The 20,588-nt window shown below is 35.3% G+C and overlaps 1 protein-coding gene across 1 annotated transcript in view; it reads left to right on the top strand.

Moving 5' to 3' along the window:
* The first annotated feature begins 9,884 nt into the window (after positions 1-9,884).
* The window catches only part of LOC127104362 (uncharacterized), a 34,890-nt gene continuing 24,186 nt past the window's right edge, over positions 9,885-20,588 (top strand). Inside the window, exons 1-2 of the mRNA XM_051041543.1 lie at positions 9,885-10,026; positions 10,114-11,428. Coding sequence (XP_050897500.1) covers positions 9,885-10,026; positions 10,114-11,428 — 1,457 coding nt within the window. The remainder of the gene's footprint in view (positions 10,027-10,113; positions 11,429-20,588) is intronic.

Raw genomic sequence — 20,588 nt, 5'->3', positions numbered from 1 at the left:
ATCAACCACTATGATAACTCAAACCTATGACTAATGTTTTTGAAAAGTTTTAACAAAGTGGCCATTGGAACCACGAAACAACTTGAAATGGGTAGTATTGACAAGTTAGACTTATTTACAAAATGAAGTCAAAGTTGGATTAAAGTTTATTCACAATGAGTATTGATGAAAATGATTTGGAAAAAGTCAAAGGCTTAAGGCCTAGGTTTCTAATTTGAAATAAAGTCAAAGTTTTGAAAATGATTTTTTGGCTTGGTTAGAGTGGGGAGAAGGAAAGAAGGGTTATTCCTAAAGCATACAAAGATAAGAGGGGAAACAAAAACCCTTGGAGTTCCTTTTCTTGAAATCATAGAAATGACTCAAGATGCTTCTTTCCTTTGGACTTAGCACACAAACAAGCAATCAAACAATTTGAACTTAAGCTCCTAAGATCTCCATTTGGCTTGTCTCTTAACATGGCTACTCATGATAATGGTCCTTTTTTTTTACAATCTCAAGGTAGTATCCCTATCACACAAGAGCAAACATCAAAAAGTTCACAACACAAATAAGGGGAATGGACAAAGAATAAGTTTGGAGGAGAAGTCCTTTGAAGTCAACTTTGGATTTTAGCATTCTAAAGGCATGAGGCCTAGTTGCTCTTCAACAATTTTAGCACTCTAAAGGCATGAGGCCTAGTTGCTCTTGAATTCCTTTAAGCATAGGTATGTCCTAATTCTAAGTCTTTTCTCCTTTTGTATTAGGTTCACACAAAACAAAAACAAAGCAAACACAAGATAGAAATATCTTTATATACAATAGTGAGCTCAAATGAGCAAAATAAAAATGACATAAACATAAAATATGTGCTCAAGTGAGCAAAATGAAAAGCAATATGAATAAATGAGCAAGAAATAAATGGCATTAAAAGTAAAGGGCAAGAAATTAAATGCTCAAATTAAAGTTAGTAATTAGTGAAGTTATGTTAGTTTATCATAAGACAAAGTAGCGCTATGTTAAGCAATCGTAAGTGGACTAATGTAGTAGTCACACCTATCTGAGGCCGGTCAATAAAAATATAGGCAAATAAACACAAGTTAGAGATTATGACTAGTAAGCCAAACTCCATAAACTTGCCATGCCAAAACAAAAGTGGAAGGGCCTTGTATTGTCTTTAGGTTATTTGCTTGACCAAGAAGCAATCTATCTTGGACATAAAACAACTCACTTCATCATGGATCAAGTTGAGTTTGGTTTGGATCAAAGAATGTTAAGCCTCTCATTTGTCAAGACCAACCATAAGAAACTTAACTCATTGGCCAATGATGGAAAGAATGGGATAAAGGTGAAAAGGATGGGAAAATAAGACAAGTATCAAATCCAATTGATCAAATGTGGATCAAACCAACATCAATCAACACCAAACAGAAAAGAAATGAAGATTACAAGTCAACAAGTCAACAATATTTTTTTCGTATTTTTTGAATTAAAATAAAATGCAAACAAAAAATAATCAAATAAGGTCAAACCTTAAATTCAATTCAAATCAACTTCAACAAGTCCAATTAAATTCTCATAGGTCTAACATGGTCAAAAAAGCTTTGACTAATTTTCTCAATAATTTTTGAAATCAGAAAGCAATTAAAAACAATTAAAAATAGCACAAAATGGATTAAAATCTCAAATAAATCTCAAATCAAATAAGAAATTGATGAGACTATTTTTCATTGACTTATCATGATCCATAAATGCTAAGAAAATATTTTTGGATTTTTCAAATATCAGAAAGTATTTTAAAATGAATTAAAACTATTAAAAACCAAATAACTCACAAAAAAAATATTAAATAAAGTCACAAAAATATTAAAATATCAAAATATGAAACTAGATTTTTCAAGAAAAAATTTGGAATTGGTCTCATATTTTTCTGACTTCAAATAAATTTTTTATGAATTTTTGAAAATAAAAGGAATTAACTGAAAATAAAAATGAAAAATAGAAATAATGGAAAACCCAACGCCACAGGATCAGATTCATTAATTGATGTGACATTAATGAAGGATCCAGATGTGAGGGCGCATGGTGTGGCCAAGTCAAACGTGCTGCATAAATCATTAAAAGAAGTAAACACAATGGACGCATGAGATTATAACGTGGCATCCAGATCCAATGGCCAGGAAGCAAGACACGTTATGATGGTGGTGGAAACCACCGTCTTCTCCGGCGAGTTACCAGAATCCTGCCACCAGTTGCAGGAAATAAAAATTTCGTGAAAATTAAAAACAAGGTCATGGAAATGAAGCTCTTGTGATGGAGATCAACACTATATCCATATATCTTCCTCACTCTTCCTATATTGAGAGAAATGTGAAATGGAAGATCATGGTGTTCAAACTCAAAGTGCACGAAATGGAAAATTGAAACCACTATTGGCTTGCCTCAAGTATGAGGACTTCAGAAAACCACACAAACAAGAGAATACTATATTGAATTGCATGTTCTAGATCCAAAAAGTTTGAAGTTCTTCCTCTGAATTGGAGCTCTTTAAGCCACGAAAACTTCAAGATCCTGACTTCTCTTTACTCTAGGGATGCAGTGGAGATGATAGGCTAAGGAATTGAATTTTGAAAATCAACTAATGATGTTGAATTTCAAGCTTGAAAGTGAGGAAAAAATCTGGAAAATTCCTTTGGTATTGGTTAGGATTTTGGTGTTGCAGCATTTCAGATCTCCAAAAGGTTGATGAATGAATGAGAGGGAGCTCTTATTTATAGCTGAGGGTTTCAAATGATCACACTTCTCATGTGTGCATGGCAAATGGAAATGGATATGCATGGGCCTGTACAAGCGCATGTGAGGCCCAATGATGGGTGCAAAACCATGCTGAGTTTATTTGGAATGGAATTGGACGTGTACATGAAGTGGAACTAGCTTGCACATTAAGTTTCATCATGAAAAACCAAAATGTACCTAAATGAAGAGCTCTTCGAAACTCATCAGTAGTAAGTCTAAAAAAGTAATGTGAGTAATGGTTGGAAAGCCCTTGAAATAAGGAACAAAAGTCATGTTGGGCAAAAATTCATTTGGCATTTGGAAATTAATGAAAACTGGCCTAGAAGATTTGGGTACAAAACATGTGTAAGTCACCTTTGAAAATTTTCACCAAAAGTATGCCTATTCAAACCCCTTTGTTTCCATGATGAATGCTTCAAATGGAAAAACCTCCAACACAAACATTGTATATAGTTTCAATATGATCCATTTAGACTCCAATTTTACATCATTTGGATTTTCTATGACAAAGTTATGGGCATTTGAAGTTGGGTACTTTTTCAAATTCAATGGATTAGGTCCAAGATGAACTATAATGTTTTGTATTATCACATGTATTGCTTTTAGGATTATGAAATTTTGTGCAACATAATATTTGAAGTAGAGATCTAAATATTTCCAATGAATTTGGTTTCACCTCAAAATCCTAAAAATTAAGGAAGTTATGCCCTTGGTAAGTTGACCCAAAATTAGGGTTTTAGTCAAAATGACCTATAATGTTTTGAAATGAATTATGACTTTCCAAGTTTCAAATGGATTTTTGATGAACATGAAAGTTATTCATATTGTTCTTAAGAACATTTTTTCTCTTGTGGTAATTTTCATTTGACAAACACATCACAAGTTATGTCTCAATGGTACTCAGATTAGTCAGATGACTTTGACTGGTCAACGTTTCAAGGCCAAACTTTCAATCTTGATGAATAAATGATTGAGGATCCTCAAATAGGATCATATATGCACAAAATAATGAATGAAAGAACTTCACTTGATTAAATTTGATCATAGGTTGAGGTTGCTTCATGGGCAAGGCACAGTTGAAGCACAGTTGAATTAGGGTTTCCTTGGGAAACAATCCTCAAGCCCTTTGGGTTATCTTGATCAAATTGGAAAATTGAGATGCTTGGGAGACATATATGATGATTAGGAACTTTGTGGACCATTGTCATGCTTTTTCTCATCTTCATATAGCCCTTTCATTGGGCTTAGGTGCCTCCTAGGAGCATTGGGGCACATGATCACTTGAGCTTCAAAGCGAAAAGAGTTAGTGACATATTTTTGTGCTTTTGGTTAGTAATCAAAAGAAGAAAAGCAATAATATACAATACAAGCATGCTTGATGGTCACAAACCACTCACACAAGTCCCAACCTAGGGTTAAGGAGCCAAACATGCTATGATCCCTGAGGCAATGTACTGAGCAACGATATGATGCCATGAGGGATATTAGGGTCAAAATTAGGGTCTTACACCCATATGTGCTTTTGCATTCCATTATGTCCCTTGCATAATCTGCATCACAATATCCAGAAAGCATATACTCTGATGTTTTCTCATACATCAGGCCAATGTTAGGGGTTCCTTTCAGATACCTTAGGATTCTTTTAACTGTTGTTAAATGAGATTCCCTTGGATTTGATTTGAATATGGCACAAAGAAATACACTAAAAAGAATGTCAGGACGTGTAGCCGTCAGATAGAGGAGAGAGCCTAGCATACCACGATAGAGCTTCTGAAAGACCTTTTGACTTACTTCTTCTTTCTCCAGAATGCAGGTTGGATGCATGGGTGTCTTTGCTGGTTTGCATTCTGACATTTCAAATTTCTTCAGAATGTCTTTTATGTATTTACTTTGATATACATATGTAGCTTCTGAAGCTTGATTAATTTGAATTCCCAGAAAGAATTTTAGTTCTTGTATCAAAGTCATTTCAAATTTTTCCTGCATTAGCTCCGAAAATTCTTGACAAACTGAGGGGTTAGCTGAACCAAAAATTATATCATCAACGTATATCTGACATATCATGAGATCATTTCTGATGTTTTTACATAAGAGTGTAGAGTCAACCTTTCCCCTAATAAAGTCATGTTTTAGAAGAAAGTTGCTTAATCTTTCATACCAAGCTCTGGGAGCTTATTTTAGACCATACCGTGATTTTTTCAATTTAAAAACATGTTCTGGACATTTAGAGTTTTCAAAACCTAGAGGTTGATGAACATACATCTCTTCTGATATATAACCATTAAGAAATGCGCTCTTGACATCCATCTGATATAATTTAATGGAGTGATTTACTGTGAATGATACAAGTAAACTAATGCATTCTAACCTGGCGACTGAAGCAAAGGTTTCGTTGTAGTCAATGCCTTCTTGTTGACTATAACCTTGTGCCACCAGTCGTGCTTTGTTTCTGACTACTTCTCCCTTTTCATTCAATTTTTTTTTTGAATACCCCTCTTGTTCCAATAATATGAGTTCCTTTAGGTTTTGGGACAAGATCCCATACGCCATTCTTTAAAAATTGATCAAGTTCTTCTTTCATTGCCATAACCCATTCATTGTCTTGAAGTGCCTCATCACAAAAAGTAGGCTCAATCAGAGATACTAAACCCAGAAGAGTTTCTTCAGATACTTTGAATGTCGACCTTGTTCTGACAGGTTCATCCTTGTTTCCCAAAATCAATTCTTCAGAGATGTTTGGTCGATTTCTTGATCTTTTCTGGATAGTTGAGATTTCAATTGCTTCTGGACTTTGCTTCTCGTCTTCTTCTGATGCTTTAGACTTTTCGTCAAAACCTGCAAGAGTTATCTCCAAATCTGCAAGTTTTTCAACTAGCTTTGACTTTTCAGGGTCAAGCTTATCATCAAATCTAACATGTATTGATTTTTCCACAACTTTTGTTTCTGTGTTGTATACTCTATAGCCTTTAGAGCGTTCTGAGTATCCTAACATAATACATTTTTGTGCTTTTGAGTCAAACTTGTTCAGATGTTCTTTAGTGTTAAGAATAAAACATGAGCATCCAAAAGGATGGAAGTAAGAAATGTTTGGTTTTCTTCCCTTGCATAGTTCATAGGGAGTCTTCTCTAGAATAGGTCTTACAAAGATTCTATTCTGAATATAACACGATGTATTTACTGCTTCAGCCCAAAAGTGCTTAGCCATATTTGTTTCATTGATCATGGTTCTGGCCATTTCTTGGAGTGTCCTATTCTTTCTCTCTACAACTCCATTTTGTTATGGAGTTCTAGGGCAGGAGAAATATGGGATATTCCATTTGAATCAAACAGTTCTTCAAAAAACTTATTTTCAAATTCGCCATCATGATCACTTCTGACTCTGATGATTTTAGAGTCAAATTCATTTTGCACTTTAGAACAGAAGTTAGTGAATACAGGGTGAGACTCACTCTTGTGCTTTAGAAATTTTACCCATGTCCAGCGACTAAAATCATCAACAATGACCAGTCCATACTTCTTTCCATTGACTGATGTTGTCTTAGCAGGTCCAAAAGGGTCAATGTGAAGAAGTTCCAGAGGCTTAGAGGTGGAAACAACATTTTTCTTTTTAAAATATGTTTTTGAAAATTTTCCTTTCTGACATGCCTCACACAGAGCATCTGAAGAAAACTTCATCTTAGATAGACCTCTGACTAACTCGAGTTTATTTAGCTGAGAGAGTCTTCTCATGCTAATGTGGCCTAAGCTTCTATGACATACTCATTGCTCTTCATTTACAGGCATTAGAAATTTTACATTTTGATCTTTTAGATCAGAAAAATTTATTTTGTAAATGTTGTTTTTCCTCTTGCCAGTGAATAGGACTGTTCCATTGTTCTGATTAATTGCTTTACATGTTTTTTGATTAAAGATTACATCATAACCGTTATCACTTAATTGGCTTATTGATAACAGGTTATGCATTAATCCTTCTACATAGAGACCATCAGATATAGAGGGAAGATATCCATTACCAATAGTTCCGGAGCCTCTCATTCTTCCTTTATGATTTCCTCTGAAACCTACGAAGTCATCATCCTTAAGTTCCAGGCTTTGGAACATATGCTTTCTTCCCGTCATGTGTCGCGAGCACCCAGAGTCCAGGTACCATGATTGGTGTCTTAACTCTGCTGCATAGGATATCTGTAACATAAACTATCTTATCCTTTGGTACCCAGAATCTTTTGGATCCTTTGTGATTAGTTCTCCCAGAGTTTCTTAAGACTTTGGGTTTTCTAGCATTAGTAAAACGTTGTGCTTGTGCATGTGTGTAATGATAAGAAAAAGGGGATTTAGGTTTGTTATCAGTAGAAGATTTGTCTTTACTATAATCATATCATATTCCTCTTTTCTTATTCTGACTGACTCCATAAATCATAGAAGCCATTCTGCTTCTTTATATCCCATTTTTCAAAAACTTTTGAAAAGCTTTTTCATATTTATATATAATTGTGTTGGAAGTTTGTGGGGCTTGAGATAAAGCTTCTTCAAGTTTTAGACATTATTTATTTGTGGATTCTTTTTCTTTTGTCAGAGTCAAAATATCATCCTTTAATTCAGAAACTGTTATCTCAAGCTTATCACATTCTTCAATGGTTCTTCCAAGGACCCTTTTTAATGCTTTAAATTTTTTGTTTAAGTTTCTGATATGAGTTTAGAGATTCAGAAATGCATGATTCAAGGTCAGAGCGAGAAAGATCAGAAAATACCTCTTCAGGATTAGACTCTCTATCTAATGAGTTTCTAGAAGTGGTAGCCATGAATGCCACATTTTCCTGTTCTTCAGAGTATGATTCAGAGGAATCACATTCAGTGTCGTCCCAGGTGGCCATGAGTCCCTTCTTAGTTTTAAAGGAGTTTTTCTTGAAACTTTCTCTTCTGGAGCTTTCTTTCTTAAGCTTTAGGTATTCGTTTCTGTAATGACCTATTTCTTTACATTTGATCAGTGCATTTTGATGCACATTCTTCTATAATTGTACTTAGGCATTTATCTAGTTTATTTTACTTATTTTAATATTTTATTATGTTTTTATATTTAAGTTCATGTTTGCCTTTAATCTATTTTCGTTTACTATTTTCAGTTTTAGCACCTATTTGATACCTGTCGACTGTTTAGATCATAACTTGAGCTACGGGATACCGTTTTGCGCGTTCTAACATGTGCTGGAAAAAGCTAAGAGAAAGGGATACAAGTTTCATGTTGAAGCCAAAAGCTAATTCGGAGTGCAGACGTCTCAAATAATTCGTTAAAGTTTCGTACTTTAGGAAATAATTTCTTTTGGGCCATTTGTTGGGCCAAATTTAGGTTTTCCGATCCAGTTTGAATTATAAGTGAAACCCTTATTCTGTTTAAAAGGGCAGCTGCGATACTGTAGCAAACACACATTATTCATGATAACTTTTTGCTTTTCTGCGATCATGAAGAGGAACTAACTCCTAGAGTCAATCTGCTGTAACCGAATTTCCAAGGCTTTGAGGTTTTTATTCAATCAATTTAATTTCTTTCTCTTTCAATTCTATTCTATGAAATTTCATTTGCTTAATCTGTATTTTGTGGAATGGTTTTGATTAAATTCGTATGATTGCATTCCTAACTATTAATCGTCGTTTTCGTCGCTTTGTCGTTAAATTGCGTTTGTAAATCGTGTTTTCTTAATTCACGATTGTATTTATCTGTTTGCTTAATTCGGAATATAGGAATATAAATATGTCATATATCTATTGCGCTTGTCAATCGAATTTGAATCGAATGGAAATCTAAGCCGCTTAGCGAATTAGTAGGTAAAAACCAATGATTAGCCGGAAACCGAAAACAGTAGATTGGCTTATTTTATAATCGCTTGTTTTAATCACTTTTTTTGCTTTGTTTTCTAAATCAACCACTAAAACATAAACCCCCCTTAAATCGATTTCATTAGGTTAAGAATAATACAAGAATCCTTGCGATACGATACTCGAGGTGTCGCTTCCCATTTACTATATTTTATTACTCGTTTTTGACCCGTGTGCAATAGCGGATCAAATTGGCACCGTTGTCGGGGACTCTTGTAGATTTTAACCATTATTATAGTCTAACCATTATTATAGTTATAGGTGTTTTTTTTAGCATTTTTTTGCCTTAACTTTCTTGCGTTCGGGTCTTTTTGCGGTTTAGGAAAAAAAATTATGTTTTTAAGAAAATCGTCTCAGATTATTCCGATTATTTGTCAATTTATTAGGAAACAATTAAGGATCGAAAGCCTCTATTTAGGGGCTAAATAGTGGACGCCACCCTAAAAAATCGAAATTCCCTATTTTTCTATTTTTTATGATTTATTTTCTGTTTTGGTAGTTTCAAAAAATTATGAAAAAATTCTCAAAATTCTTAATTGACGTTATTAGATTAATTTGTGTGTTTTTGTATTTTTTGTATTTTATTTTAATCATTTTTTTCGTATTTCAATTGTTTGTTCTTAATATGGACATTGTCGGTATTTTCCTATTTGTTGCTGCATTGTTGAATTAGTTATGTGTTTTCTCATTGTTTGTTGATTTTTTTTTCTATTGAGTTTAATATGGCTGACCAAAGAACTCTGAGAGAACTTGCTGCTCCTGATATGAATTACAATGGTTTGTGTATTGAATATGCTGATGTTACTGTTCCTTTTGAGTTGAAATCTGGTTTAATACACTTGTTGACAAGGTTTAGTGGTCTTGCAGGTGAGGATCCGCATAAGCATCTTAAGGAATTTTAGGTTGTTTGCTCTACACCATTGAGACCTGAAGGAATCACCGAAGATCACATCAAGCTAAGAGCCTTCCCGTTTTCACTATAGGGTGCTACCAAGGATTGGTTATATTATCTTGAGCTGAATTCTGCCACGACTTGGAATGATTTGAAGAGAGTCTTCCTAGAGAGATACTTTCCTGCCTCCAGGGCTGCATCAATCCGAAAATATATATATGGTATTAGACAGGGAAATGAGTCATTGGCTGAGTATTGGGAGAGATTCAAACAATTAGTATCCAGCTGCCCTCAATATCAAATTACCGAACAACTGCTTATTCAGTATTTCTATGAGGGATTGTTACCAATGGATAGAAACATTCTTAATGCTTCTAGTGATAGGGCACTTGGTGATAAAACTCCAGTTGCTGCTAAAGCCCTGATTGAGAACATGTCACTCAACTCCCAACAATTCACAACCATAAATAATTCTATGGTCCAAACAAAAGGTGTGAATGACATTTAGGTTTCCTCTTCCAACAAGGCTTTAGAAACCAGAATTGAAGAACTTGCTTCTTTAGTGAAACAAATGGCAGTGAGTAAACCTCAAACAACAAAGTTGTGTGGTATTTGTACCTCTATTGAACATCCAACTGAAACATGTCCTATACTTCAAGATGATTCGGTCACTCAGTTGCCTCAAGCATGTGCAGCTAACTTTTTTAACCAAAGCAACAATCAGAGAGGGTACAACATTCCTGACTTGTCCACCAACAAATATCATCCCAATTGGAGGAACCATCCAAACCTTCGATATGGAAACCAGCAGCCCACCCAACAACAATTAGTCATACCCCTGCCACAACCACAGACCACTCCCCAAGTCTCCACCTTTGTACCTTCTGGACCTTCATTGGAGGATCTTGTCAAACAAATGGCTGTTAACGATCTCCAATTTCAGCAACAAACAAATTCCAGTATTCAGACTTTGCAGACACAGATTGGACAACTTGCCACTTCGATGAATGCCATGCGGCAAGCGCAAGGATCAAACCAACTTCCTGCCCAAACAATTGTGAATCCAAAAGGTCTTAATGTTAATGTGAGTGCAATTTTGTTGAGATCCAGAAAGGTAACAGAACCAGCCCTAGAAAAAAATAAAAAAATTCTTGAGGTAACACCTGAACCTTCTTCCGTTGTGATAGAAATTGAACCCTCTGTTGTGGTAGAAACGGAAAAAGAAAAAGAGAAGGAGTATGTGCCACCAGTTCCCTTCCCACATAGAATACTGAAAAATAAAAGGACTGGTGATGGAGACAAGGAGAGAGAGATTTTAGATGTGTTCATAAAAGTGGCGGTAAACATTCCGCTTCTTGGTGTTATTAAGCAGGTTCCAAAGTATGCAAAATTTCTAAAAGACTTGTGCACAAGTAAGAAAAGGTTGAAGGGCAATGAGAGAGAAAATTTGGGACGAAACATTTCAGCCCTTATTCAGCCTAAACATTCACCTGAAAAAGCTACAGTTTCATCCCTCAATCAGGCAATACCCCAAAAGTGCAAGGATCCAGGAACTTTTGTTATTCCATGTACCATTGGGGATAATAAATTCAACAATTGCATACTTGATTTGGGAGCAGGCATTAATGTTATGCCTACTTCTATTTATAATAACCTTGATCTTGGTCCTTTACAGCATATAGGTTTAATCATTCAACTAGCGAACAGAAGTAATGCTCGCCCTATTGGAGTAGTGGAAGATGTGTTTGTTCAAGTTAATGACTTGATTTTTCCTGCATATTTCTACATTCTAGACATGTATGAGGAAACAAATTCAAGCAGACCGCCTATCATTTTAGGCAGACCGTTCATGAAAATGGCGAAAACAAAAATTGTTGTCGACGATGGAACCATGTCCATGGAATTTGGTGACATTGTCGCAAAATTTAACATATTCGATGCCATGAAATATCCCTTGGAGGAGCATTATGTTTTTCATATTGAATTGATATCTGAGTTGGTTGATGACACTTTTTCTATAAAAAAATCACTTGATTTTCCATCTCTATCTGGGTTTTATGATGTTTATTCATGTGATGATTGTACTGACACTAACCTTTGTGTTGTTTGTGCTGAGATTGATGTTGTCTTGCAGGGTGATAGTACAAAACGGAGTTGTTTATGTGGCTGAAGCTCTTGACATTCTGGCTGCCCCAAACATACCATCCATTGAACATCCACATTCTTTAGAGCCTAAACCACTTCCCGAGGATTCATATTATTCATCAAAGCTTCAACTTAAGCAGAAATATAAGAAGGGAATTAGATGGACCTGGGCTGACACTCGTGATATTATCTCATCCATATGTGTGCATAGGATCTCACTTAAAGATGAAACAAAAGTAGTGAGGCAGCCCCGTAATCCTTTAATTCTTGATGTTGTGAAAAAGGAGACCACTTTCACATGTCCATTCAATACTTTTACTTATCAAAGATACTTTTTTTATCCTGGAATACAAGGCAAATGCACTAATCAAAATTTCAAGGTCAATGGACACTACCCAAAGCTACTCCATGAGAACCCGACTTTGGAAGAAGAGACTGTAGAAGAGCTCTCTTTAGGAAAGGCTGCTTATGCAATCACTTATCCATATTGACTCCTCGGGTGTGTTCTTTCCTTTCTCTCACTCTTATTTTATATTTATGCTCTTTCATTGAGGACAATGTATGTTTTAAGTGTGTGTGTGTGGGGGGGGGCATTTATTTGTTTTGTTTTATTTGTTTTTTTCTCTGTTTTGGTTTTTGTTTGCTTTCTTAAAAAAAATTGCATGTTTTTTTTCTTTGGTTTTTGAGTTACAATTATGAGTATTTTTCTTAGTTTTATTGACTAAAGTCTTGTGGTGTGATGTGAAAAATTTGCTGTGCATTTTTAGTATGATAGGTATGACTAAACTCTAAATTGTATATCTTTAGTAGTAGATCATTAACCCTGGTGAGCTTTGAGCCTTATATGGATAACATACAAAAATCTATCTCTTTCTTTCTTGTGTGATTCACTCATGTCTGTTAGTCTCTAGAACTTGAATTGACTATTGTTGATGTTGTTGTTTACTTGTGCACATTGATATGATAAAGGCAATTTTGTTTTTGTTTTTTTGTTTTTTTAGCCAAAAATCCAAAAAGCCAATCCTGAAATAATTTCATCCCTTGTTTGAAACCCCCTAGAGCCTATTCTCCCTTTTTTGTTTAAAACTCATTACAAGCCGAGAAGTGAAAAACAATATTATCACCCCATTCAAAGGGTTGAAAGAGTCTTGTTTGGAGTTGTGTGGGGTTGAATAATTATGTTTGTAATATTTCAGAAGATGGTAGAAAAAGAAAAAAAATAGAAAAATAAAATAGAAAAGAAAAAAAGGAATGAAAAAATAGAAGGATAAGAGGAAGAAAAAAAGAAATTATGTTTGTAATATTTCAATACATGTCAATACATACTCCTTCAAAAAAAGGAAGGAGAAGAGAAAACAATTGCTATAAAGTTGTTTAAGTGAATGAAATATTTTATAAATTCAACTCCCGCAGTTTCTTTCAAGTCTCTTTTATCTCTTTGAATTTTAGTCTAGTACCCCTTAGGATTTATCTCACCCTTACCTTGGCCACGTTACAACCAAATAAAAGTCCTTTTGATCTTTGTGTGCATGTATTTCAATTGTAGATGTTAGAGTCTTTTCAAGCTTATGGTAGTACTAATTTTCATGTTGTGCTTTGAGTGTAAACAGTTAATCTAAACACTTGAGAGTTGAGTGAATTATAGCCTGTGAGGATCTTATTGTTGTTGATGTACTTTTTGGTAATCTGTTTTTCTATCTGCTTTGAATGTCATAAAAAGTTGCTTACTAACACCATGTTCTTGAAGCTTAGACTTACAATTATGATTATACCTTGTATCTTGAAAATTTCTGGAAGTGCATGCTCTATTTTCTTTCCTTTTGTTTTGAAATTGTAATTTTGCTCGGAGTGCAAAAGTTCTAGTTTGGGGGAATTTGATCAGTGTATTTTGATGCACATTCTGCTATAATTGTACTTAGGCATTTATCTAGTTTATTTTACTTATTTTAATATTTTATTATGTTTTTATATTTAAGTTTATGTTTGCCTTTAATCTATTTTCGTTTCCTATTTTCAGTTTTAGCACCTATTTGATATTTGTCGACTGTTTAGATCATAACTTGAGCTACGGGATACCGTTTTGCGCGTTCTAACATGTGTTGGAAAAAGCTAAGAGAAAGGGATACAACTTTCATGTTGAAGCCAAAAGCTGATTCGGAGTGCAGACGTCTCAAATAATTCGTTAAAGCTTCGTATTTTAGGAAATAATTTCTTTTGGGCCATTTGTTGGGCCAAATTTAGGTTTTCCGATCCAGTTTGAATTATAAGTGAAACCCTTATTCTGTTTAAAAGGGCAGCTGCGATACTGTAGCAAACACACATTATTCATGATAACTTTTTGCTTTTTTGCGATCATGAAGAGGAACTAACTCCTAGAGTCAATCTGCTGTAACCGAATTTCCAAGGCTTTGAGGTTTTTATTCAATCAATTTAATTTCATTCTCTTTCAATTCTATTCTATGAAATTTCATTTGCTTAATCTGTATTTTGCGGAATGGTTTTGATTAAATTCGTATGATTGCATTCCTAACTATTAATCGTCGTTTTCGTCGCTTTGTCGTTAAATTGCGTTTGTAAATCGTGTTTTCTTAATTCACGATTGTATTTATCCGTTTGCTTAATTCGGAATATAGGAATATAAATATGTCATATATCTATTGCGCTTGTCAATCGAATTTGAATCGAATGGAAATCTAAGCCGCTTAGCGAATTAGTAGGTAAAAACCAATGATTAGCCGGAAACCGAAAATAGTAGATTGGCTTATTTTATAATCGCTTATTTTAATCACTTTTTTTTGCTTTGTTTTCTAAATCAACCACTAAAACATAAAACCCCCTTAAATCGATTCCATTGGGTTAACAATAATACAAGAATCCTTGCGATACGATACTCGAGGTGTCGCTTCCCGTTTACTATATTTTATTACTCGTTTTTGACCCGTGTGCGACAGCGGATCAACATTCATAGCATGTGTTACCTCTTTGTTTGATTTGCTTCTGGAAGTTGATTCTGAGCGATCTCCCTTGGGTCTTGGTCTTCTGAAGTTGTTATTCCTTTTTCTCCAGAGTTGTTTCACTCTTCTGGTCAGAAGGGATAACTCTTCTTCATCGTCAGAGTCTTCCTTTTCAGAGTCGTCATTGTCTTCTTCTTCAGCTTGAAGGGCTTTGTTCCTTTCTGGTTTACGTCTCTCAGATCTGGATTTCAGGGCTACAAATTTGTTCTTTTTTGGGGCTCATCTTCCTCAAGTTCTATCTCGTGACTTCTGAGGGAGCTAACGAGTTCTTCTAGGCTTATGTTGTTCAGATCCTTTGATAATTTTAATGCAGTGACCATGGGTATCCACTTCTTTGGCAAGCTTCTAACAATCTGTTTGACATGATCTGCAGTTGTGTAGCCTTTATTCAAAACCTTGAGTCCTGCAATTAAAGTTTGAAATCTAGAAAATATTACCTCTATAACTTCATCATCCTCCATCTTGAAAGCTTCGTACTTCTGAATTAGAGCCAGAGCCTTTGTCTCTTTGACTTGTGAATTTCCTTCGTGAGTCATCCTCAAGGAGTCAAGTATTTCTTTGGTAGTTTCCCTGTTGGTGATCTTTTCATATTCATTGTAGGAAATGGCATTCAACAGTATTGTTCTGGCTTTGTGATGGTTCTTGAAGTCACGTTTCTGATCATCTGTCATCTTGTTTCTGGCAATAGCGATACCAACATCAGATACAGGAGGTATGTAGCCAATAGTAACTATGTCCCATAGATCAGCGTCATAACCCAGAAAGAAACTTTCGATTCTGTCTTTCCAGTAATAAAATTTTTCTCCATCAAAGATTGAAGGTTTAACATTGTCACTATCTCTTTCATTGGTGTTGGCCATAGTGTTTTTCTCACGCTGGATCTCTCTACATTGTTAAGTGTTTGATTAGAAAATCAATAACAGAGTCGAAGCTCTAATACCAATTGAAGGTAGAGAAAAACAAGAAATAGGGGGTTTGAATTGTTTTAACTGATAATAAAAACTTTTTGGAAATGAAACGCACGCGAAAAATAAAGAATATCAACACAGAATTTTATACTGGTTGGCTTGAAATTCAAAGTTACTCCAGTCTACCCGGCCAAGGTGATTTCGCCTTCAATAAAGACTTAATCCATTAATCTTGAAAGATTACAATAATGATCATCTAAGAGGATAAATATCTCTTAGCCCTCTCAAGTTTACAGACTTCACAAGTCACTTGAGGAGAATTCAACAAATAAATAGAATTACAGTAATGCTTAGTGCTTCTAGGTAAGCAGATATTACACAAGGTAAGAGCAAAAGAATTGTTCTCACTTTTTAGAGCAGCAACTCGTGTGAGAAAGAGAATGAATAAAATATATGAAAGTAGTGTTTGTATTCTCGTGTGTTTCCGTTGTTGTCTTTTTGAAGTGATACATCCTATATATAGGAGTTGATGAGGAGTCCGTTGAATGAGAATCTTTGGCAATGATGGATGATTAATGTCATTAATCTCTGTATTCTTTCCAAAGCAGTTTTGGGGTGTTATAATTTTCTTCCAAAATTAGATTCTTGCCATAAGTGGAAGTATTCATAGCTAAGTCTTTAGAGAGCGTTTCTGAATCAGAAGATTCATATATCAGAGTTTCTGTTCTGCAAGTACATCTTCATATAGTTGCTTACAACTGACTTTCTTCAGAGGTTATTGATGTCCTCCTAATGATTACGTCAGAGTGTAAAAGCTTTAGATCCTAGAGTGCACTCTTTCGCTTCAGAGTGTCTAATGTCTCTTGTTTTGTTTACGCTTTGTATACTTCCTTTAATCAGAGTCAGAGCTTCTGCTTGAGTATCTTCTAAGTGGTCATTCTGAACTTATGTCTATATCTGATGAATGTGTATCTGACTTCTTTTTGATTAGAGTCCTGCACACTTAGATGAACTTTATTAGGGTACCATTTTTGTTTCTTCCTTTGTTATCATCAAAATCTTAGAGATAAATTGTAGATATTAAATTTGTTCTTACACTAATAGTGTTTGATGAGCAATGGCATAAGGAGACATATCCTTCCGTCTTCCATTTGGTGAGATGAGATTACCTCAAATGATGTCTCCTCTCTATTTCATCTTCCCCTGGAAGGTAGTTTCTTCACCGGTCCTCTCATTAGCCATCAGCTAACACGTATTACTGTTGTACAGGACTTGAGAGTTATTGAGGAGCTGATGATATTAAAGATTAGGCTTAACATGTGTGCCCAGTTTCTCCTATCTTGGCTATGGGATAGGTATGGTGACCTAGTGTGTCAGTCTATGTATGAGGCAAACGCTAGGGTATACATGTTACATCTTGTAGGATGTACTATCTTAGAGGATAATTCTCATGTATATATTGATGCAAAGTACATGTGGTTGTTTATTAATCTTCCTTATCTTAGTAGTCTTCCCTATGTCAGTTGGATATATGAACATTTTCCTCCATTTGTGAGTGGTGGGTTCCTCCTACCATTCTTGGCTCCACATGGGCCAAGAGATAGAAGTCTAGGCATGCACACCCAGGAGGTGTTATGGAGTATGAGAAGAGGATTGATGTGCTAATTGTAGATGATGTCATCTAGACACCCTGCGCAGACCATAGACTGCATCATAAGTTTAATGACACTTTTTTTCCAGGTTATTTGAGATGGGAGGCCTTAGTGGCTAGACACTTACCTGGGAGGTGTCTTCTTCAATTTGGATGTAACAACCCGTATAATATATATCTAGAATAATATCATACAAGTGTTAAATTTTGGTACTGTCACAACATAAGTGCCTAATGGCATCAATATATATACATGTCCAAACTAAAACATCAATGGAACTTGTTATACAATCATGCCTAAACAATAAAAATCTAAGAACTATGTACAATATCTTCATTGCACACAAATCCACAGCGGAAGATCATAATGAACAGCAACCCTTGAAACATCCATAACAGTTTCTCTTAGATTCAACCTGTAAAGAATACCTGAAAAAATAACAACAATGATGGGATGAGATAATAGTCTCAGTGAGTTCTCCTATCCTATGGGTCCACTCGACTCTACAGGGTTCTAATCAATGTTCAACTCATATCCAACTCAAGTCAACAAGGGAACGAAGACTTGAGCGATGGGGGGACTATCTCGCAATTGTATGGCAACATGCATCTGAGTTCTCATAACTCAACCACGATCATTATTCAGATTCACGCAACATCGATCCCCAACCGGACCTACGTCTAGGCCAAGGCTTGGTTCACGCATGTCCGTATGATTCGACTTTCGCGGTGGATATCCGGTTCCCCTATGGGACTTAAACCCACTTTTAAGAACCATCACCCGTTTGGGACTCTAACCCACCTAGGGTATCTTTCACCGTATGGGACTCTAACCCACATAGGTGTCCACCTTTCCCCCATGTCCTCCATGGTTGGGGCTCAAACCCAATTGAGGCTCGAATCATTGGTCCCACATCCCAATGCTTACTCATCTAAGCATACCACAAGAGATGTGTACCACCACAGAAAAACACACATTCTGAATACATGATCGGTTCCATAACCATTGGTTCCACGAACCATAACAAATTCATCAATCATAGGTGACTTCATTCACCATAATACACAAATAATAATATGGCATGTTCCATACAATGCGTCTCATTCTTAATCATGGCAACAATTCGTCCACGACCTCACATAAGCGTCGTACGAATGAATACCGTATCCTCGTACATGTATCTCACATGTTCCATAACCTAGATCATATTTCTAAGTTATTAATCACGTCATTCTCCTAGATTTCCTCACTCATCTTTGTAGAGTTTTAATCATGTTAATTCACCTTTCACATAACAACAATATTTAATTTTCATCATGATAAAATTCATGGCATTTATAAATCACATAATATTTTATAACATGGAACAATAATAATAGCCCTTTACGTTATCTTTCTAACGCATCCGGCCGTGTCCAAAACGGAGTTACACCACTCAATTAATTCATTAATCTATCTTAATCAAGATTTAGATTAATATTTATTCATTGCATAAGCATTCAACAACAACCTCTCTAGCCTAGTGGTTAGGCATGTACAGTTTCAAGGAGGTCCTGGGTTCGAACCCCATTGGTGACAAATTCTGCACAGATACAAAATTAAATTATGTTTTAGTGTTAACCGGTTAACCTAAACCTTTTCGAACCCCACAAATATAGATTACTTTCCCCCAATGCTAAAACTATCTAAGAACTCACCTAGTAGAAGAAGACGAAGTTGGTGATGATGAAGATGATTTTCCATCTTCTTCCTTCCTCTTCTTCTCTTTCTCTTCTCTTCTTTCTTTTTCTTTCTCTTTTCCTCTTTCTTTCTCTTTCTCTTCTTTTCCCTTTTCTGATAACTCTCTCCCTCCTTCTATCCTACCTACCACCTCTCTTCTTATCCACTTCTTCTTTTCTTTCTTTCTAACCACACAAAACACATATATAATATTTATATATCAAGTAGTAATACAAAATATCCCAATTGATATTTTGTCTTCCAGTACCAATTGACCAATTATTAATGTTACCAAAATGTCCTCTCTTGTACTTTTTAATATCAGTCTGTCTCTTTATTAATAATTAATCCCTTCAGGGTTCATTGGTTACTCTATTGGTCCCAATTGACAACATTTAGAGCACATAGGAGCTCCAATCGTTACAAATGATAATAGATAATTTACATAGGAACTCAATTGATCTCAACTGACAACTAATTGAGCATTTAAGGGAATATGGGATATTACATTCTCCCCCCCTTAAATTGAAATTCGCCCCCGAATTTCCTTCACTCAACAAACAAACAATCCTTGTATCCACGTCTTAAACCAACACTTGACCTCTCTTCGATTCCAAGTCCCTGACATACTCATTCTTCTAACTTGTCTTTGCTATCAAATTTCCTTCTTTCATGAACTCTCGAAACTTCTTGATTTCCATCACAATCTCATTCTGATATTGGATTAACATTTAGACTTTCTCCCACTTAATTCCTCTTATATACCGCTCAACATCAGTGGGTCACTTCCTTCCTGGAAACCATGACTTCCCTTCCTTGCACTAAATTACACAAAACATAATTACAACACCTTATTTGGACTTGGTTAATCAATACTCATTAATTCTTCATAAGAAAATTTATTGATTCCCTGACCACAAACAATATTGACTACTCTTTTCTTATTATTCCTTCAACAAATGCGACAACTTTGTAATCCATTTATTGATAATCTCATAAACTTCCCTTGATTTATTACTGTATGCTACAAGCCCTTACTCCAACTGCTTCACTTCTCTCGTACTACTCCAATGAGATAGAACCATTAGCACGAGATTGTCTTACTCTCATCCTTACCTCCATTCTTACGAGTTACTATCTCCATGATCCCCATAGACTTGATTGAGCTCTTTCATCCATCACCTTCAATTATGCTACTCTGACTCCGACAGTGGAACACTTGGGATTCCTAGGCACTACTGTTTAGCTAACAATCTTCAAAGAAACACACTTACCCTCAGAGTGCCTACTGTCCAAAATGGTACTAGAACCTTACCGACTTCCATTAGTAGAATAACTTCCTTGATGACTCACAAAAGTGTAGAATAAGACCAACACTCTTCAGAAGATAGGTATCCAGGGGTTACATTACTACAACCATAAAAACATAGAACATCCAAATTCATCATGTGTTTGGTGCAGCTAAACCAAATTAGTTTGACAACATCCGGTTCTGGTTACTATATTCCATATTAAATCCTCTCATAGGGTTTTGATTCATTCATGATTTCTCCTGGCACATGGTCATGACCAAAACAACATAACACCATCAAGGAACTTTAACTCATCAATGAGA

This window comes from Lathyrus oleraceus, chromosome 7 (genome assembly GCF_024323335.1).
Source record: "Lathyrus oleraceus cultivar Zhongwan6 chromosome 7, CAAS_Psat_ZW6_1.0, whole genome shotgun sequence".
Lineage (NCBI taxonomy): Eukaryota > Viridiplantae > Streptophyta > Magnoliopsida > Fabales > Fabaceae > Lathyrus > Lathyrus oleraceus.
Note: the sequence above shows the minus strand (reverse complement) of the source record. Positions and strands in the feature narration are given on the sequence as shown.